The 22,476-nt window shown below is 40.3% G+C and overlaps 1 protein-coding gene across 1 annotated transcript in view; it reads left to right on the top strand.

Annotated features, from left to right (window-relative positions):
* LOC122116397 (NACHT, LRR and PYD domains-containing protein 3-like) overlaps positions 1-13,639 on the top strand; it is a 54,292-nt gene extending 40,653 nt beyond the window's left edge. The window contains exons 8-13 of the mRNA XM_042690075.1: positions 1,281-1,460; positions 2,151-2,321; positions 2,431-2,601; positions 3,328-3,498; positions 3,620-3,790; positions 10,824-13,639. Of these exons, the coding sequence (XP_042546009.1) occupies positions 1,281-1,460; positions 2,151-2,321; positions 2,431-2,601; positions 3,328-3,498; positions 3,620-3,790; positions 10,824-10,905 (946 nt within the window). The 3' untranslated portion in view covers positions 10,906-13,639. The remainder of the gene's footprint in view (positions 1-1,280; positions 1,461-2,150; positions 2,322-2,430; positions 2,602-3,327; positions 3,499-3,619; positions 3,791-10,823) is intronic.
* The last annotated feature ends 8,837 nt before the right edge of the window (positions 13,640-22,476 follow it).

Here is a 22,476-nt window from a genome sequence, read left to right as displayed (position 1 = left end):
AGGATTATAACTAGCATTCAGTGTTGTGTTTTTTTCCTTCTTCTTTTTTTTTTTTTGTAAAGCAGGCTTTTCAGCACTAAAGCTTCCTAAAGATGAAAACTCATTTTATTCAAAATATTCTATTTAAAGTTGTTAAATTATAGCCAGACACGGTGGTTCATACCTGTAATCATAGCTACTTAGGAGGCTGAGATCTGAGGATCACGGGTCAAAGCCAGCCTACACAGGAAAGGCTGTGAGACTCCAATTAACCACCAGAAAAATGGAAGTGGAGCTCTAGAGGGCTAGCCTTGAGCAAAAGAGCTCAGGGAGAGTGACGAGGCTCTGTGTTCAAGTTCTACAAGTGACAAAAAAAATTGCAAAATGCCAGTAGCTCATTCCTGTGATTCTGGCTCCCTGGGAGACTGATATTGTTAGGATCATGGTTAAGGCCAACCAGAAAAAAGTCCAAACCAATTGTGAAGGAAAAGTTGGAATTGATGGTATGCACCTAATAGGTGGATTGTGCCCAGGTATACACCTAAACAAGGAAGTAACCCTGTCTAAACAATAGCCATACTGGAGGTGTGGCTCAGTGGTAAGAGCACCTGCTTAGCAAGTGTGAGGCCTTCAGTACAGATCCTAGTACCACAAAAAAATTAGGTAGATTATGAATACAACTTGAGGTTAGAACATGTTAAGAAATGAAGGATTCAAAGGTTGTGGTATATCTAGAATCTTTTGCAGTTGAGGAGAAATGGCTGAAGGAATTTCACCATTTAATATGTAGAAACATAGAATGAGAAGATAGAGTAGTCAGTGAAAATATTGTCACTCTTCATACCAAGAAAAGGGATTCTATATGGGTGATAATGGTCGGGGTCTCTTTTAAGGATGGCAAAGTAATTAGTAGTAAACATTTAGATAAGAGGGAAAAAAGATCTGACTATAAAATTTACTAAGGATGATTATAGAATTTTTTTCTTGTGATTTAAAAGAAGATTGAGATAGAGTGCTATCTTATAGAATACTATATTAGTATAAGAATTTTAAATGATATTAAATGATCAGTATTCCCTCCTGATCCTTTTTCAAGCAGTCAGTATTTTTTTTGAGTTCCCACTGTAGGACACATTGTTTTGGAAGCATTTTTCAAGTCCTTGCTGTGGTGAGTAAGGAGCTGGGACATGCTCAAGACTGGGGTCATGTATCTGTGGATCCTGATTTTCTCTACTTAGGTATCATTGTGGAAATGAGCAATTTACTTAAGTGGCCAATTTTTCTCTGCATTTTTTCTGTAGGTTGTGTGGTAGCCTTCTGCCAGAAAGCTCAGAGATCATTTGCCAGTATCTTGCTTCTGTTTTTATTTACAACCAATACATCACTGAGTTGGACCTGAGTGAAAATCCCCTGGGGGACAAAGGGGTGAAATATCTTTGTGCAGGTCTCAGAAATTACAACTGTAAAGTGGAAAAACTAGAGTAAGTTTCTTAGAAGTATTTGATACTATCTAAGTTGTTCAGTGACTGCTATGTTCTTGTTGCTTGCCAGAGGTCATCTTATTTTACTCATTACTTACGAAAAAGGTAAGGTTCAATTACAGGGGCTTATATTCTGTACCTCATAATGGCTAGGCATGTTCTCTATCACATGAGCCATACTTCCAGCCCAAGATGGATTTTCTTATCACCCCTGTCCATGTGAAGAAACAGGATGGGGAAAGAAGTGACCTGTCCAGCACTACACAGCTAAGTGGTGTAATCGTCACAGGACTACAAAAATCACTATTGTATCTTCTCGTATTTCCAGTATACTACAGCTTAGCATTTATTGGGATGACATTATTAAATATTAACTATATGAAAAATACCTGCTATGCATCCCTAATAGATGTGGAGCTAGCTGCGGATATAAAAGGTACAAGAAGTTCTTCATATCACAGAGCTGCCCTTAAGGATGTGCAGATTTGAACTCAATACCGTGGAATCATTTAAAGGCATCAGATGAGCCCAAGGAAAAAAGAGGTCACTATAGGCTGATGACCTCACAAGGAAGTTGTGTGAAGGATGTGGGAGAGGAGCTGGAACTCAAACGAGGAGACAGGATAGAAGAATACCAGGAAGCCAAAGTGATGGCAGAAGCTGATTTTTCTTCTCTTTTTTCCTGGGTAGCTTGAGCAAATGTTGCCTCACAGATGCTAGCTGTGTGGACCTTTCTTCCTTCTTGAGAAGGAGTCTGACTTTAAAAGAATTATTTGTGTTTGCCAATGTCCTGGGGGACACAGGAGTACAGCATCTCTGTGAAGGTGTGCTGCATACAAACAGCATAATTGAAAATCTTGTGTAAGTCTCTGCTGATCCTTGTCCTTCTCACAGACATTGGCATTTGGGGGTCAGTGGGAGTTGCTGCTGCTGTGGTTAATAGCCACCTTGATGATTTTTGTCCTTCCAGGCTTTCTGAATGTTCCCTCTCTGCAGCTTGTTGTGAGACCCTCGCCCAAGTCCTTTGTTTCAACAAGAGCCTGACAAAACTGCTTCTAATTAATAACAAAATTGGAGATTTGGGACTGAAATTGCTGTGTGAAGGATTAAAACGTCCTGACTGTCAGTTAAAGGATCTGGCGTGAGTATCATGGACAGTAGGCACTGGCAGAATATCCTAATGTTTAAGTAATTCCTAAAACTAAATGAGTATTTCTTGGCCTGGTAATTCAGTCTCCAAGGAAACGATAAATGAAGATCCAAATAATTTATAGAGGGTATAGTAATCCTTTCTCCACAATCTCTGTTTCGCTAGCCAGGGCCCAAGGATTTTTTTTCCCATGACACTCTGACTTCTACCACCTCTACCACCTCCACCACCACCTCCACCACCACCTCCACCTCTACCACCACCACCTCCTCCTCTTCCTCCTCCTCCTCCTCCTCCTCCTCCTCCTCTCCTTTCTTCCCCTCCCCTCCCTTCCCCTCTCCTCCCCTCCCCCCTTCTCTTCTCATATTGTCTTTTCTTCTCTTATTCTCTTTTCTTTTTTTGTCAATCATGGAGACTGAGCTCAGGGCCTGGGCGCTGTCCCTGAGCTCTTTTGCTTAAGGCTAGTATTCTACCACTTTGAACCATAGCTCCACTTTAAGTTTTCTGGTGGTTAATTGGAGATAAGCATCTCAAGGTCTTTCTGCCCAGGCTGGCTTTGAACCATGATCTTCTTCAGGACTCAGCCTCCTGAGTAGGTAGGATTACAGGCATGAGCCACCAGTGTCTGACTGATACTCTGATTTTCTAATGGGCAAACAATTTCTAAAGTGAACCAGATGAAATGATGTCTGCCTTCTCTACCTTACTTAACCACAGGTTGTGGACCTGTCACCTAACTGCAGCATGTTGCCAGGATTTGTGCAATGCATTGTATACCAATGAACACCTGACAGACCTTGACCTCAGCGACAATGCCTTAGGGGATGAGGGCATAAAGGTTCTGTGTGAAGGATTAGAACACCCTTCCTGCAAACTACAGACCTTGTGGTAAATGCATGGAAACTCTTTATGTAGTGTCTTTTTTTATTCCAGTATGTATATAAAATTGAGGGCCGAGGGGAACTTGGAATGAAGCTGATTTCACTTTTTAATCTTTTGTTCCTTCCAGGATAGCAGAATGTCATCTAACAGATGAGTGCTCTGGAGCTCTCTCCTCTGTCCTCAACAGAAACTCGACGTTGGTATTGCTAGACTTAAGTGGAAATAACTTCACAGATTTTGGAATACAAATGATGTGTGATTCATTGATTCATTCAAGATCTAATCTTAAGACATTCTAGTAAGTTACTGTGGTGGGGGAAGTAGGAAAGGAGAGGGGCTTGAAACAGGTGCATTGGAATTGCTCATAGCCCATTGTATTGAAAGAGAAGAAAAGTTGGGGGCCGGCAAGCCTAGCATAATAGTAAAGTAAGTGCTATTATCAGTAGACCAGTTGAACATGGGGAAACCTGTTGGGCATGGGGAAAAGCAGGAAACAGGTAACCTCTACCTCATTGTTGGAGTAGCAGCAGAGTAAAGGAAGAAAGAATATAAAATCTAGATTTGTTTGGCCTGGCTCACAGGTCTATAACATCTACTAGATAGGTGACTATGCATACTTCATCTCTCTGAACGCCAGTATACTTGCTTTTAAAATGGAGCTAGTGCTGCAGTCAGTGCTGACACTTGACTGGTTGAGGCAAACATGGGGATTGAACTGAGACAGCAATTGTATCTAGTTAGTACAATCCTTTAGTACATCAGAAATACTCCATAAAATTAGGTCTTTCCATTTCTACTAATACCTGCCAGAGGGTTTCATGTATGCATGTTTTTTTTTTTAAACCATAATTTTATTATCTTTTGGTGGTTTAAAAATATTTCTATTGTTACTATAAAGGTGATATATAGAGGGGTTACAGTTAGTATGTGCATTTCTTTTTTTTTTTTTTTTTGGTCCGGTCGTGGGGCCTGAACTCTGGGCCTGGGTGCTGTCCCTCAGCTCTTCAGCTCAAGGCTAGCACTCTACCACTTGAGCCACAGCGCCACTTCTGGCTTTTTTCTTATGTGGTGCTGAGGAATCAAACCCAGGGCCTCGAGCATGCAAGGCAAGTGCTCTACCACTGAGCCACCTTCCCAGCCCTAGTATGTACATTTCAAGAGTATTCACATCTCAAGGTGGTAAAGCCATAACGGTAAAGTTTCAGAAGGTGGAGATCTTATCCCTCTCTTTGATAAATGCCCAGCTGCCAGCTCAGCAAGCTGGCATGACACACAGAGTATTCTTAATTACAATACAACTTTGCTCTATTGGCAGCTAACCAGTGGCTAAAGGGCCATTTGTTTCTGGCATTCAGAACTGAAACACATAATGGAAAGTAAAGGCCATGTGCAAAAATTTCACCTTCCAAAACCAATCTGATAGATTGAAGCGTAAATGAAAACAGTATAAAGGCCTGATTCCAAGTCTGGCTCAAACAGAAGCTTGGTTTGGCTAGCAAAGCGAAGTTTGTTAGTTTCAGAAGCTTAAGAGTGTGGCGATTGCTGCCCAAGAAGGCAGAATTATGTATAACATGAAAAGGTCTAGGTTAGACCTCCAGTGCATCTTTCGTAGAAAGATGTAGATACAGCTTTATTGTCAAGAGATTTAAAATAAACTCAGAATCATTTAACATTGGTAATTCCTCACAGTTTGTGTGTGTAGTGAAAGTTCTAAATAACAGCAAGGAGAATATCTGTTGGGAAATGGGATGGCAGACCATTATTACTATTTTGTGTGCTAGCACTGGGGCTTGAATTCACAGTAGGCCTGGGAACTGTGGCTTAGCTTTTTCACTCAAGGCTGGCCCTTTACCATTTGAGCCACACCCCTACTAACACATTTTTTAAATTGCTGGTTAATTTGAGTCTCATGGACTTTCTGCCTGGGCTGGCTTCAAATCACAATCATCAGATCTCAGCCTCCTGAGTGGCTAGGATTACAGACATGAGCCAACAATCTCTGGCTCATTATTTCTTTTGTCCTTATAAATTGTGGCTCTATTTTCCTTTTCTTTGGTGCTTTGTCTTTTAACCCAGCATGCTTCTGTTGTATTTTCAGACCAGCATTCTCATCCCTATAATTTATCTATCAGGTAAGTTGGTAGCAGTGTACCAAAAGAACATGGAATTAAAAATAAAGGGCTTACAGAGTAGTCACAATTTGAGGATCTCAAATACATTTTGCTGTTAGGATGTATATAAGACAAAACTGAAATCAACAGAAATGTATATTTATTCAAGTAAGATATAAGGAAGATGAAGATTATTTAATGTGAGATGGAGAGGAGTCAATCCAGGAGAACCTCCTAGAAGGAGTCCTCTTGTAGAAATGGTAGTTCAATGAAGGCTGGGTGTCTATGATAGTCAGGACAAAGGACAGGAAGAGATTTTTTTTGTTGTTGTTATTGGTTGTGGGGCCTGAACTCAAGGCCTCAGTGCTGTCCCTCAGCTCTTCAGCTCAAGGCTAGTACTCTTACCACATGAGCCACAGCACCACTTCTGGCCGTTTCTGTTTATGTGGTGCTAAGGAATCGAACCCAGGGCTTCTGTTTATGTGGTGCTAAGGAATTGAACCCAGGGCTTCATGGATATGAGGCAAGCACTCTACCACCGAGCCATCTTCCCAGCCCCTAGATGGTGTTCTTAAAGTGACAAAATTCACCCTCAGTTATTCCACAAGTACTTCCTGACCATGTCATATGTGTCAAGTGCTATAGAAACAATAAAATTTGAGACACGTTCTGTGCTTCAGGGGCAATAGTAGAGAGAGGCAAATTTACTGAATAAGGCAGTGAAATGACCAGTCCTAGGGTACTTAAGAAACCACGACACAATAAAACCAGCCTTGCTCAAGGGTCTCAGGGAAGCTTCTTAGAGGAGACACAACCTCAGTCAGTTCAATCAGAGAAGATAGATGGAAGAATGGAAAAAGATAAGCCAAGCGTAAGTGGTGATATGAGCAAAGGCACCCAGACAGACAAACATGGTTTATGATATTGAATGAGAATAAGGGTAAGGAATCTTCAGGAAGTTTAGTATTACAGACAATCAAGAGCAAAGCAGAGTATCAACAAATGTTAATAAATGAGACTAGGAGGTAATCAGGATCTCATATGCCATGTGTACCAGTGAATAATACCTGTTGGACGAAATCCTAGTGAAAAGTCAGTCATTTCTCCAGTTCTTACATGTTCTAGTAGTAGAGTTTTCTCCTTAATCTCACTTTCTTTTCCACAACTGACCCCAAAGATGGGGCCAGTTTTTTCTTCCAAAGCTAGATGGGATGTTGATCAACTGTTTTTGCTACTTCTTGCTTCTGTATGTGCTTGATCTTAAGGACTTTCCTTACATAGGACAACCAAAGCTTGTTGACTGGACATTCATACCTTGACTTAAACAAGATCCCTGTGCCCTGTAGTGACATTCTATTTGCACTCCAAGATTACAGATAGGTTAGTCTACACAAAAAGTGCAGTGATTGGGCTGGGAAGGTGGCTCAGTGGTAGAGCGCTCTTGCATGCATGAGGCCCTGGGTTCGATTTTCCAGCACCACATAAGCAAAAAGGAAAAAAGCCGGAAATGGCGCTGTGCTCAAGTGGTAGAGCACTAGCCTTGAGCTGAAGAGCTGAGGGACAGCGCCTAGGCCCAGAGTTCAGGCCCATGACAGGACCCCCCCACCAAAAAAATAAAAAAGTGCAGTGATTGTTAGGTAAAGTGCCCTTTGTGTTTAGGAGGCTGGGTGCAGAATTCTAGTGGTCAGCAATATGCTGGCAAAGGCTATGCTCACAAAGGCTCTAGCTTGAGCCAGTGAAGACAGTGGAACCTTCCTTTTTAAGGTAGTTCTCTCTGTGTGGGTGTGTGGCTGTGGGTGCGCACGGCCTGCCTGCCGGCCAGTATTAGAACTTGAATTTAGGGCCTTATGCTCTTGCTTGGCTTTTTTGCTTGTTAATTAGAGTCTCAGACTTTTCTGACTGGGCTGGTCTTGAACCTCTATCCTCAGACCTCAGTCTTCTGAGTAGCTAGGGTTACAGGCAAGAGCCACTGACTGGTAACCCACATCTACAAGGTCATTTTATTTTAGAAGACCTGGTACTTTTTTCATGTACTGACTGAGCCTGGGATAAAACTCATTAGCTTATCCTGCTATGTGTTCCTAATTCTAAATTTTGAAATAAGAGGTTGAAAGTAACTGATATCTTAACTCTCAGATGTCTGAGCTTACCAAGAAAATTGGCCCAACTCCCCCAATATAATTCATATACTCATTTATATGAAGGGAGAAGGTACCTTTTGTTATGTTCCTCAAAAAAAGTAAAAAAGATTTTATTACACTTTTATAGCATTAAATTGCCACATAGGGGCTGGGGGTTTAGCTCAGCGGAAGAGCGCCCGCCTGGCGAGTGCGAGGCCCTGAGTTCAGTCCTCAGCTCTGGGAAAAAAAAATTTGCCACATAGCATTATGTAAATAACTAAGATACTTACTTCCACTTTGCTAGATAAAGATTAGCTTTTTTCCATTAAGAAGTAGGAACTAGAGACTTTACTTTTTGGAGCCCTTCTCTTTGGAGAGTCTTACTACTTTCCTTTCACTTTCAAATAAACTTGCTTTGTATGCATTTAAAAAAACTAGGGTGTTCCTGGCGCTGGCTCTTGCCTGTAATCCTAGCTACTCAGAAGGCTGAGATCTGAGGATCACAGTTCAAAGCCAGCCCAGGCCCAAAACACTGAGACTTTTTTGAGTAAGTTTTTTTATTGTGAAAATACTGCACAGAGGAGTTACAATCACATGAGCAAGGTAATGAGTACATTTCTTATTAAGCATTGTTGCCTCCTCCTTTGTTTTTCCCCTACCATCCCTTCCCTCCCATCTCAACTACATTCCTGCCCCCCAAATTGTAAAGTTCATTTTTCGACATAGCGTCTTGTACATTTCATTGTTGCAATGGGTCAACCTGTATCCCTATTTAAGCAATTTATTTTTTTCCTTCCGCTCCCCAAATTATACCAACATCAAATACAGTGAAAATTAGGGGTTATACCGTAGGGGAGGGACATACAAAGCAACAAAAAAATCATCTTATAAATACGTTAGAAACAATAGCAAGAAAGAAAAAAACCCACTTGTGTCCTTATCTTGGGGTTCATTTCACTTAACATCATCTTATCTGACCTTTTCTGCTTGACTCAGACATATACTAGTTATTGCTAATAAGGGAAACCACAGGACCTATGTTTTTTTTTTTGTTTTTTTTTTTTTTTTGCGCCTGGCTTACTTCACTTAATATAATTTTTTTCCAAGTCTTTCCTTTTCCTAACAAATGGGGAAATGTCATTCTTTCTGATGGAGGCATAGAATTCCATTGTGTATATATGCCACATTTTCTTGATCCATTCATCTACTGAGGGGTGTGAGACTCCTATCTATAAATAACCTCCAGAAAACTGGAAGTGGTGCTGTGGCTCAAGTGGTAGAGCACTTGCCTTGAGCTGAAGAGCTCCGGGACAGTGCCCAGGCCCAGAGATCAAGCCACACAGCTGACAAAAACAAAAAAACAAAAAAAACTAGGGTGTGCCCCCCTTCCATTGTTTCCTAATTTGAATTTAGGAGGCTGATGTCTGAGGATCTTTGTCTAGGCAAATGTGGCTTAGTGCCTGCCTGGCATGCATGAAACCCTGGGTTTGATTCCTCAGTACCACATGAACAGAAAAAAGCCAGAAGGGGCCCTGTGGCTCAGGTGGTAGAGTGCTAGCCTTGAGCAAAAGAAGCTCAGGGACATTGCCAAAGCCCTGAGTTCAAGCCCCAGTACTGGCAAAAAAATCTATGAGACTCTTGTCTCCAAGTATTCACCAAAATACCCACAAGTGGAGCTATGCTCAAATGCTAGAACATTAGCCTTGACAAAGAAGCTCAGGGACAGAGCTCAGGCCTGAATTCCACCTCCGGAACCAGCCCCTCCCCCCTAAAAAAAATCCCTAAACAAACCCTAGGAACTATACTGCATACTTGGAAGTAGTCAGGATATATATACTGAGTTTGAAGTACCTGTGTTCCACTTGGGGAAAGCTTTTTAATAGGTAGGCAGTTGGATGTGAAAATGTGTACTTGGAAGTGATCACCTTTGAAGACATGATAACTGAAGCTATGACAGTGAATATAATGTTAGAAAGAGTGAGAAAAGCCCCTGAAGAATCTTCTTTGTGAGATAGGCCATGAGGGTTTGAAAAGGAAGTCCATAGAGAGAATCATGTTCTGAAATCTAAGGAAAAAGTGAACTTGGAAGGCAAAATGATCAATGGTATTGAGTCCTGAAAATGTCCATTGGATTTAGCAATTAGATTGTAAGTAGCCTTAATAAGGCTGACTGAATGGTGTGGTGGGGCTGTAAACCATTTTGCAATGACTTGAAGAGGTAGATTATAAGGAAGTTTATAAAAAGAAGAGGTGAGGGGTGGGTACCAGTGGACTGCACCTATAATTCCAGCCATTCAGGAGGCTGATACATGAAAATGGTGATTTGAAGCCAGCCCTAGCAGACAAATCTTACCTTCAGTTAACCAACAGAAAGACGTAAGTAGAGGTGAAGCTCAATTGGTAGAGTACTAGTTGTGAGCAAAATAGCTGAGTGAGAGCTCAAGGCTCTTGAGTTTAAGCCCCGGTACCAGCACAGCAAAAAGATATGTGAAGCTGGGCACTCATGGCTCACACCTGTAATCCTAGCTACTCAGGAGGCTGAGATCTGAGGACCATGGTTCAAAGCCAGCCCAGGCAGGAAAATCCATGACACTCCAATTAACCACTAGAGAACCAGAAATGGCACTGTGGTTCAAGTGGTAGAGTGCCTTGAGCTGAAGAGCTGTGGGACAGCACCCAGGCCCAGAGTTCAAGCCCCATGACTAACCAAAAAAAAAAATGATGTGTGAATTCATAGATGGAGAGAGTTGTGTGGTTGGAGAGAGAGTAGAGCTTATTCCTGTTCTTTAAAAAACCCTTGTTTTCAGATAGATATATTTGTAGAGTAAGAAATAGGAGTCCATAGAGAGGGAAAAGTTGCAGTTACAGGGGTGGAAGCTAATGGAACAGAGCCTTGGACAAAACTGAGGGTATAGGAGTGAAGAGATGAAAGAGAAAATTCACTCATGGCAAGGAGTTAAGGCTTGGGGAGGAGTTAGATAACTGAGTGGTGCCATGGAGCAAGTGTGAAGGGCATCTTACCCTTAGAAATAGGAAAAGGACTGCAGACATCAGATGTTCTGACTTTGTGCAAAATTCTTTTCCTTTTTTTTTTTTACAGTATTGATACAGATTATTTATGTGAAGAAACAATGAGAAGGATGGAGCTTTTAAAAATAAGCAACCCTGGAATCACCTGGTAGTTTCCAAGGACAATGCCTGAGCAGATTGCACATACCTCCCTCCCCCTAGAGTACCACGTTTAAAAACTGTTCAGTATTATTTTCCCAAATCCTTTCACCTTTGCTGAAGATGCTAAGAAACAAGCAGCAGGGATTGCTGTTTCTTCCATAAAAGCATCCACTAAGTAGAATGTAAATGGCAGATGCACCTTAGTTCAAAGTGTTTTCAGCAATAATTCTTTACATTCATATATTGTGTTATTGTGTTTACTGTACTGTTATGAAAATCCTTTAAGGTGAGAAGACCAAGGTTCAGAGAAATTGTGACTAGGCTTATGTCACACAGTTCATTAATAGGAGCATACAGACTTGAGTCCAGCTGGGTATTCCTGCTGTAGATTTAAGCTACATTTTAATTAATGAATGGGAGAGGCAGTGACTTATTTCATGGAGGGAGTGAGACTTTATGTGAGCCTTGAAGAATGAATAGATTTCAGATAGGCAGAGATAATGGCCAGTGCCTTTAAGTCTGCCTGCTTACAAGGCTGTGTTTGTGTGCAGCTCACCAGAACAGCCTAGGGGAAAAAAATGTTTGCATCAGAATTTTGCAAGCTGCCACAAAATCCAGTTTCCAGTTTCAACTTCATTTCTGAACATCTAGTATCTCCCAAATGTGTTGTTATGTCTTCATAGTTCCCAGGACTGACTGACTCCTCATTTCTAACAGCATCTTGCTCAGCCCAGTACCATTTCCACATCTGCCCAGTTTCTCCCAAACAGTGGATGAGACAAGTAGGGAGAAAGAAAATAGCACAAAGTCAGTGAAGCAGGAGCAAATGTACTATGGAAATAGCAGAAAGCAGGCTAACCTTATTAAAGTGTAGAATTTTCACTGGAAATTATTTGATAAGCTGTGTGACCCTGAATTAAGTCACTTGGATTCCTGATACCTTAGTTTTCCTATCTATAAATTAGGGATACGTTGACATTAGTCTTACCAGGGCTCTTTCCCAACATGCTCCCAATTTCACAGTAGGCACTACTTAATTATGCCTGTTTGTATGAGTGTGGATGTTTAGTGTATAACTGTACTGTAGTGTAGTCGTTGAACACAGATTTTCTTGCCATTGTCATCATCGTTAACTGCATTTGAACTGTGTGTGTGTGCGTGCGTGCGTGCGTGCGTGCGTGTGTGTGTGTGTGTGTGTGTGTGTGTGTGTGTGTGTGTGTTTTGGAGGCAGAGAATCCACTGGGGGAAGAGATCAGAGTGAGAAGTTATTCTATGTGAGTGATTGTTAGAATGCATCATCCGTCACTATCTATCTCCACCTTCCCTGGTCCTCATTACCCTGGGAAATGCTAACTCAGTAAGAACCCAGGATCTGTTCTAAGAAGAGTCAAGATAGAATTTCCCGTTTTGTTTTAAGTGCTTTGTTGCCTTTAGGTATTTATCATGTATTTATTGGACATTTATTGTGTGCTAGGTTTTGTGTCATGTTTTGGATTTACAGAGATGAACATACCTTTTCTTGATACTTCCCCTACCATGATCTCTGACTAACCTAGTCCCTGTCTGTGCGGTAAAAATCTGTTAAAACTCAGTCACATTAGGAACTCAAAAGATACAGGCAGGGCTAGAGGCATGGCTCAAGTGATAGAGTGCCTGTCTATCAAACATGAAGCCCTGAGTTCAAACTTGAGTACCACCCTAAAAAACCAAACCCTTGATGGTAAAAATTAAATGGGAAATGGAGAGCTATGTGTATATAAGGGTATGCACATCTGGTTTGCTTACAAAAGAATGTATAATCATATGTACATGTATCCAGAAAATACATACAAGGAGCTGGTAACAGTGATTACTTCTGACTAGGGGAATTTGGCGAGCAGAGTAGTAGGGAGAAAAGGAAAGGAACTTTCATCTATGGTCCTCCATTTTCTACTTCATAATTTCACCATGTACATATTATGTTACTTTTATAATTAGTTGAATTTATGTTAAAAATAAAACTCAGGCTTTCTTTTGGCTTGGAACTACCATCTTCCAAAAATTTGTCAAAACGATGAATACAAAAGGAAAGAGGAGAGGTACCCAATACATGTTCTCTAGGCCTTTCGAGGTAGGGGGCCCTGTTTAGAAAGGCATGCCCCTAGATGTTACCATAGCAAAACTGGAAGCACCTATAATGTTACCCAGCGTACTGTTGGGATTGTTGAGAACAAGAAAGGGCAAGATTCTTGCCAGGAGGATTAATGTGTGTATTGAGCATATGAAGCATGCTTAAGAGCTAGTTTCCTGAATTGTGTCAAGGAAAACAGCCAGAAAAAGAAGGAAGCCAAAGAGAAAAGAAGCTGGTTTTTACTGAAGCTCCTGCCTGCTCCACTCAGAGAAGCACACTTCGTGAGAACCAATGAGGATGAGCTTGAACTCTTGGGACCTATTCCCTTTGAATTCATGGCATAAGAAATGTAAAAAAAAAAAAAAGAAAAGAAAAGAAAAAAAAAGACCACTGGACTATTAAAAAACAAAACACCTCAGGGCTGAGGATATAGGGAGAAAAGGAAAGGGACTTTCATCTATGGTCCTCTGTTTTCTACTTCATGTTTTTATCTTGTGCATGGGTTACTTTTATAATTAGTTGACTTGATGTTGAAAATAAAATGCAGGGCTGGGGATCTAGGTCAGTGGTATGTACAGCAATTGTCTGGTTTAAATCTCCAGTATTGGAAAAAATAATAAACTTAAAAAAAATTGGAGTTATTTTTTTCTTTTTTGGCAGTATTGGGATTTGAACTCAGCCTTGCACTTACTTAGCCTTGTATGGCTTTTGCTCTACCATTTGAGCCGGGCCTCCAGCCCAACTATTTGATGGTTATTTTGGAGATGGAATCTAGTAAACTTTTCTGCCTGTGCTTGCTTTGAACTGTGATCCTCTGTATCTCAGCCTCTCTAGCAACTACAATAACAGGTGTAAACCCCTGGTACCTAGATTTTTGGAGGGCAGGCAGGGTCTCATTATGGATCCCATGCTGGCCCCAGACTTGTGATCCTCTTGCCTCAGTCTTGTAAGTGCTAGTTTTACAGATTGTTTTTAAAGCAAATATACTGAAAGAAGTGTGGCAGAGTGCTAACCTTGAATAAACAAGCTAAGGAACAGCACCCACACCAAGTTCAAGACACAGTATTGGCACATACACACACAAATACTTTAGCCATATTCACCCTCATTCAGTCTCTTAGCCCTCCCCACTTCTGCAGGTACCCCTCCAACAGTCCATTTTACTTTCTAACAAATAAATTTAGAGATAAAATCTAAATCTCAAGTTCATATGTAACTATAACCTGGAATTGTTCAAACAAAAGTTTACTACATTTTTAGAGTATTAGTTGTACAAAGGAATTAGTTTCATTGTGATTTTTCCACGCATGCATATAATGTACTTTTCATTGAACTTCCCCACCTCCCTTTTTTGTGCCAGTCCTGGGATTTGAACTTAGAGACTGCATCACCACTTGAACCACAGCTCCACTTTGGGATGTTTTGATAGTTAATTGGAGATAAGAGTCTTGATCTAGCTTTAAACTCAGCCTCAGATCTTAGCCTCCTAGGTAGCTAGGATTATAGGTGTGAGCTACCAGCATCCAGCTTCCCTTTTCTTACTTCTTGTCCTAGATCTCCATTTTAAAATGAGTTTTAGTCATTTTCATCATTCTATTTCATATGTGCTTATAAAATACTTGAAATATAATTGTTCCCTCAATAACTTACCTTTTTTTCCCATTGGTACTCCTTCCCCAAAAAGCCCTACTGTACATTCATGCTGTTTGTTTCCAGTCTAGATCCCACATATCTGAAAGCATGATATTTGTGCCTAGTCTTGCCTATTTTGATCTCCAATTTCATAATTTCATTATGGCTCAATAATATTTGTGTGTGTGTGTGTGTGTGTGTGTGTGTGTTTCTTTACCATATAACTTAGAAAAATAACCAAATTAGAAAACACACCCTAACAGCAAGTCTTCAAAAAAGCACTACAGAGGATACAAGTGTGAACAATAAAGCAGCAGAGTCTAGAAGTCCACACATTGATAGTAGTTTTTTTTATAAAGGTTCCAAGGTAAATCCTACTGAATATCATTTTCAACAAATAGTTCTGTAACAATTGGCTAGCCATTTGCAAAAGAATGTTTCTCAACTTATCTCATTGTACATAAATATTAAAATGGCTTAGATACTGAAATTAATAGTTATGGTCAAGCTTCTAGAAATAATTGTCACAAAACCTTTTTTGAGACAAATTGGTTTTGAAAATATTTAATGTGAATTCTGTGAACTACAAAAGGAAAGAAGCCAATAGATTTGGACTTTATCAAAATTTAAAACTGAAAATCTTTCACAACATGCTCTTCAAAGGGGCCTGTTCTAAAGATAAAAATACAAGCAAAGGACCAGGAGTTAATATTTGAAATATAGCTATCAATGTATATCTGATAAAAAATACTTGTATCTACAATATTTAACTTTTTTGTGGTACTCAGGCTTGTAACTAAAGGATTTTCATCTTGCTAGCTAAGCACTCTTAGGAACTTAAAAACTAACTCAGAGGGACTAGAGACATGGCTTAAATGGTAGATTGATTGTCTATTGCGAAGCCCTAAATACAGTCCCTCATACCACAAAAAACTATAATTAAAAGATTATCAACTCAATTTCTGAAATGTCAAGAATCTGAGGACTCAACTAAAAGACACACTTAAATGAGCAAATGAAAAGACATTTAATGTTAGTCTTTACAATGAACATTTACACTTCACTAAGATAGCACTACACACTCACAAGAATGACTTAAAAGGATAGACCAGGGCTGGGAAGGTGGCTCAGTGGTAGAGTGCTTGCCTTGCATGCATGAGGCCCTGGGTTCGATTCCTCAGCACCACATAAGCAGGAAAAAAAAAGCTGGAAGTGGCGCTGTGGCTCAAGTGGTAGAGTGCTAGCCTTGAGCTGAAGAGCTGAGGGACAGCGCCCAGGCCCAGAGTTGAGGCCCACGACCAGACCCCCCCCCAAAAAAAGGATAGACCATATCAATATTTACAATGATGAACTTTGAAATGCTGCTTAAGAGTGTTAAATCATACAACCACTTTGGAGCAAAATTTTTTCAGTTGCTCACAATGTTAAATATACTACTTATCAACAAGCCATTTCATTCCCATGTATTTACCTACGAAAAATGAAAGCTCTGTCTACACAATGACTTATACATGAAAGCTCATAGCAATGCTATTTGTGTGTGACATTTGGGAAAACCTGATATGCCAATAAACATGGATCAAAATGGATAGCGTGTGCTATACCCATACAATGGAGTAAAGTAAAATAACAGTTGAGGCAGAAATATGGATGTCTCAAATAAATATACTAGCTGAAAAAGCAATTAAAAGGGTACATGCCAGATGGTTTCCATTTTTATAAACTTGTAGAAACTGAAAATGTATTTTCTACAATAGGTCAGGGGTTACCCAGGAGTAGGGATGTGAAGAGAAAGAGATACATACTAAAGGGAAACAAGTTGAAATGATAAGTATGTTCATTATCTTGAGTTTTGGTGATTTCAGTTAAAATTTGTCAAATTGTGCGCTTTAAATGTGTCTAGTTTGTTGAATGTCAATTATAACTCAATAGAGCTATAAACACTGATGCACATTATCACAAACATGACTGAGTCACTTTCGAACACCATTTGTAGCTGGACATTGACAGCTCATGCCTAAGTCCTCACTACTCAGGAGTTTTGATATATGAGAATCAAGGTTCAAAGCCAGCTTGGGCAGACTAAACCTCAAAACTTTTTCCATTAAAATATATCTGTAAGTAGTTGTGCAAAGGGGTTTCAATTCAACATGTCAGTTTATGAGTACAACGCATTGTGATGAACGTCACTCCTTCCATCGTTCTTCCCCCACCTGTCCCAACCCTACTCAACACCTGAACTTGTGAACACTAAATGGCTGAATACCATGATTGTTATGGCATGAAATCTATATCTATATCTATATCTATATAATTGTTCTGGTTGTTACCACTTTGAAGACACCAACACAATTGATTTCATTTTGCTTTTCTTTCCTTCAAGGCTCACTCTACCAAAGGGCCTCCACAGCATGATCAAGTTTCCCCTACCCATAGACCTTCTTCTTAGCTTATTCTCAAGTCTTTGATTCTCCCCACCAGTATCTCTCATGTGTTAAGGTGTTGGGTACAATGCCTGAAATCCTAACTATTCAGAAGACTAACGCAGCAGGAATGTAAGTTTCTAAATAAAGCCAGGAGCAATGCTTATGCCTATAATTCTAGCTACTCGGGAGACAGATATAGGAGAAATGTGGTTCAAAGACAGCCTGAGAGAAAAAATGAAATCCCATCTCAACAAATAAAAAAATCTGACCCTGGTATTATATACCTGTTATCCCAGTTATATGTAAACTACAAATAGGAGGATCATAGTCCAGGCTAGCTCTGAAAAATTATTAAAGCCACCTGATTGATGGAGTGGCTCAAATGAGAGTGCCTGCCAGCATGTACAAAGTCCTGAGTTCAAACCTCAGTATTGTTAAAAAACAAAAAGAAAAGCTGAGCATGTAGTTCAATGCTAGAATGATTGCCAAACTTGGATGAGGCCCAGGGTTTGATCTCCAGCACACACACACACACACAGCACACACACACACACACACACACACACACACACACACACACACACACACACACACACACACACACACAACCAGAAGAAAAGGTGCTCAAAATCACCATGTTAAAAAAAAACAGAAACTTTTAATAGCCTGCTAATACCTGACCTTTGATTAGCTTGGCAAACTAGTTTTTGGTTGTCTCTTTGAAGGCTAGAACATATAAAGCAAGTGAGTTTGGGGCTGGGGGTTTAGCCCAGCGGAAGGGCGCCCACCCGGCGCGCAAGGCCCTGGGTTCGGTCCTCAGCCCTGGGGAAAAAAAAAGCAAGTGAATTTGGGAGGTAAGAAGATAAGGAAAGAAAGAGAAGATCCTAGAGCATCAGTAGAAAACATGCCTGCTCTATGCACACAAGTGCCTAAATTAGAGAGATAATGACCTGGACAAATAGGGAGAACTGCAGATAAATGTTAACTACATTCATGATTAATTCATTATTGTTGTTCATTTGTCTTTTCCTTCCATTTCCAACTCTAAGGCATATTTCCCAAAGCATTTCATAAATGCAGTGATATGTGAATTTTCCAATGTGAATATGTCATTCTCTATCTTACCAAGCCACTCCTAAATCCTCATCACAATGAGCTGGGGATATGCCTCCATTTCCAAAAGAAGCACATTTTAATAATAATCATGATCATAATAGCAATAGGAACTATTACTATTACTGAGTGTTGTCCTTGAGCTTTTTTGCTCAAGGCTAGCCCTATAACACTTGAGCCACAGCTTCATGCCTGGCTTTTTTGGTGCCTGACTAGAGTTAAGAGTCACAGACTTTCTTGCCTGAGCTAGCTTCAAACCGTGATCCTCAGATCCCAGTCTCCTGAGTAGCTAGCTAGGTATGAGCCACCAGTGCCTGGCAAAAATAAACATTTTTTAATGATATCATATATGTGACTGATAGGTAATTTTCTTTTGTATGTATGTATGTATGTATGTTTTTTGTTGTTTGTGGGACTTGAGCTGTAGGCCTGGGTGCTGTCCCTGAACTCTTTAGCTCAAGGCAAGCACTCTACCACTTGAGCCACAGCACCACATCCCATTTTCTGGTGGTTAATTGGAGATAAGGGTCTCACAATCTTTCCTGCCTGGTCTGGCTTTGAACCACGATCCTCAGATCCTAGTCTCCTGAGTAGCTAGCTAGGTATGAGCCACCAGTGCCCAGCTAAAGTAAACGTTTTGCTTGAACTCTGGGCCTTGGCGCTGTCCCTGAACTCTTCAGCTCAAGGCTAGCACTCTACCACTTGAGCCACAGTGCCACTTCCGGTTTTCTAAGTTATTTATTGGAGATAAGAGTGTTACCGACTTTCCTGCCCGGGCTGGCTTTGAACCATGATCCTCAGATCTCAGCCTCCTGAGTAGCTAGGATTACAGATGTCAGCCACTGATGCCCGGCAACATTTTTAATTTTTAATGATATATGTGTGACCCAGCACTATCAGGTAATTTTCTAAAGGCCATACAGGTTAGCAGTTAGCAGAACCAAAATCGAAGCCAATTCCTGATTAAAATACCCAAGCTCTCAACAATCCTACATCTCCATGTGTATGCCAGTGAGGAGTCCAGGAAGGAGTGACTATCAAAGAATTATTCCATTTGGCAAATGCATATATATTTCCTACTATTTACTGGGCTGATAGAGCATAAAAAGATGCTGTGTACAGTTTCTGCCATTACTGAGATTACTCAGACAAGAGAGATGGCCAAGTTCTGTAACAATAGTGGCAATAGCTACCACTTATTGAGAACATACAATACATTATACATTATGCATTCTACATATATTTAACCTTTATTACAATCCTGACACTATTAATCCACTTCAGATAAATGTAAACAAGACTAGTGATGGAGCATTAATTAAGTTCTGTGGCTCAGAATACTGTTACTTGGCTCTTTGGAAGAAGTAAAGAGAGCTGGACCCATTATCACTTGAGCTTCCATTTTGAGGGAACTGAAGAGTATCTTAATGTAATTCAGTGACAATAAACCAGAACCAGAAGCAGCTTCCATATCATCTTTAGTAGACTAGCACTAAATCTGAAACAGTTGCACATCCAACTTCTATTTGATTTGGAACTACTATGCTACCACAAACGCCAACCATCACTACCATGCTTGTTCATTTGGAACCATTTACACAATAGCAATGTACTCAGTGTCATTGATGGTATACTTTAAAATGATTAAAATGACAAATTTATGCTATGTGTTTTCTATTACAATAAACAAAACATTCATTATAAGAGATGAAATATACTGCATAGTTACAAAAATGGGCTTTCTACAAAAAGGGTTATTTTTGGTCTGCTTTCAGTTTTCATACATATTTTTATTGTAAAATACAAAAAGGTTTTGAAGCTCTATTATGAGGCAACAGTGCCTTGTTTCCAACTACACCAGCTTATTGCCACTTCAGCATAATTTTGGAAAGTAGCCTTACCTCAATCATTTTACATTCTCATACTATTGTGTGCTTGCTCCTTCCTTCTTTTTTCTTTGTTTCTTCATTCCTTTTTTCTTTTCTTTTGCTCGCCTGCCTGCCTTCTTCCTCCTCCTCCTCCTCCTTCTTCTTTCTTCTTCTTCTTCTTCCTCTTCTTCTTCTTCTTCTTTTTCTTCTTCCTCTCTCTCTTTCTTTCTCTTTCTCTTTCTCTCTCTTTCTTTTTTTCTCTCTCTCTTTTTCTTTCTTTCTTTCTTTCTTCCTTCCTTCCTTTCTTGTGTGAACCTGTATGAAGGCTTGTAGTCAGTGCCTACATAATACCCCTTAGCTTTATCATTCTAGGTTGGTGCGTACCACTTGAGCCACAGGCACTTCTAGCTTTTTGCTGGTTAATTGGAGATAAGAGTCTTACAGACTTCCCTGGCCAGGCCAGCTTTGAACCATGACCTTCAGTTCTCAGCTGAGTAGCTATAGGCATGAGGACTATAGGCATGAGTCACCAGCTCCCAGCTGTGGTTCCATTTTGTCACAGATATTTCCACTGTGTTTCCTAGATCCTTTCTTGTGTGCGAAAGAAGTTTTCTTGTGTGCTTATCTTTGTCACTGCATGTGACTTTTATCTTTTACTAACTGACTATGACATTTCCCCAAGGATACTCCTGATGGAATATTGGCAAGTGAAGATGCTCAGGGTCTGGAGGAAGACCTTACATCTTAATTTTTTTTGAGTCAGCTTCCATGTCAACCCAATCAATCACTTAGGATACCTCATGTCTGTTGCCTAGTCACTGGTCATGCACTTGAAGTAATATAGACCTTTTGGCTTTTAACACATAGCCATCCTTGCTAACATTTCATGTAGTTGTCCTGGGGGATGGAATTAATGCTTATCTAGTTTACTCATCCAAACCTTTGAAAACGGAACAGTTCGTGACTTCTTAAAAACCAATGACACTTACTTGCTTCAATTAAGTTGTTCTCTTTTATGGTTGCTTTCTAGACCTGTGTAGATCAATGAAGTAGCCTCCAAATTATGTAAGATGAAAATTTTTGAATAGGTTTTACAATATGCATGTCACTATGACCCAAGCAAGAGCTATTTTCCATGGTAGAAGAAATCTAATTAAAAAAACAATTAGAAGTAGACTGTGGTATAATTAAGATGTAAAGAAATGACAGCAAACAAAAGACAACTTTTTTTTGTAGGTCACAGGGCTTGAACTTTCAGCCTGGGCACTGTTCCTGAGCTCTTCAACTCAAGGCAAGTGCTCTATCCCTTGAGCCACAGTGCCACTTCTAGTTTTCTGGTGGTTAATTGTAGATAAGAGTCTCACAGTTTCCTGTCAGGGCTGGCTTTGAACCGTGATCCTCAGATCTCAACCTCTTGCATAGCTAAGATTACAAGCGTGAGCCATTGGCACCCAGCAACAACTTTTTTTCTTTTTTCTTTTTTTTTAAAGAAACTTAAATGCAGCATGGTGCCAGTGGCTCACACCTGTAATCTTGGCTACACAGGAGGCTGAGATCTGAGGATCATGGTTCCAAGCCATCCCAGACAGGAAATGTCTGAGACTTTTATTTCCAATTAACCACAAAAAGCTAGAAGTGGAGTTGTGGCTCAAGTGGTAGAGCACTAACTTTGAACAAAAGACCTCAGGGATAGTGACCAGATCCTGAGAGCAAGTCCCAGGTTCTCAATCTCTCTCTCTCTCTCCCTCCCTCCCTCTCTCTCTCTCTCTCTCTCTCTCTCTCTCTCTCTCTCTCTCTCTCTCTCACACACACACACACACACACACACACACACACACACACACACAAATGTAAAGCAAAGAATGGTATTATGTTTTGAGTGAAGTATGCAGTTTATCAAGTTTTGCTTTTTTTCCCTCTTGGGATAATGTCTCCCTACATAGCCTAGGCTGGCTCCCAACATCATGATTCTTCTGCCTCAGCATTCAGAGTACTGGATACAGGCTTCTGCCATCATGATTGACTTGTTTTTGTACTGTTTCTGGGGTTTGAACTCAGGGCCTAGGCATGGTCCCTGAGCTTCTTTTGCTCAAGGCTAGTGAGCACTCTACCACTTGAGCTACAACTCTACTTCTAGATTTTTTGAGGGTAATTTATTAGAGATAAGAGTCTCACAGACTTTCCTGCCTGGGCTGACTTTGAAACAGTAATCCTCAGATCTCAGTCTCCTGAGTAGCTAGGATTACAGTTGTGAGCACCAGAGCCTGGCTTGTTTGTTTTTTCATGCTAACACTTAAATATATTTATACTAGATTTGGGGGGGGGGCTTATGATGGTAAGTTGATGAGTCCCATTACATTCCTATGTCTGTCTGCATGAACCAGAAATAAAACCTGTTATGCTGCTATGACAAAAAGTAGACAAGTAGCTGGG

Source organism: Dipodomys spectabilis, unplaced genomic scaffold (assembly GCF_019054845.1).
Source record: "Dipodomys spectabilis isolate Male_0828 unplaced genomic scaffold, ASM1905484v1 ptg000132l, whole genome shotgun sequence".
Taxonomy (NCBI): Eukaryota; Metazoa; Chordata; class Mammalia; order Rodentia; family Heteromyidae; genus Dipodomys; species Dipodomys spectabilis.
This window is presented reverse-complemented; position numbering and strand designations above follow the sequence as displayed.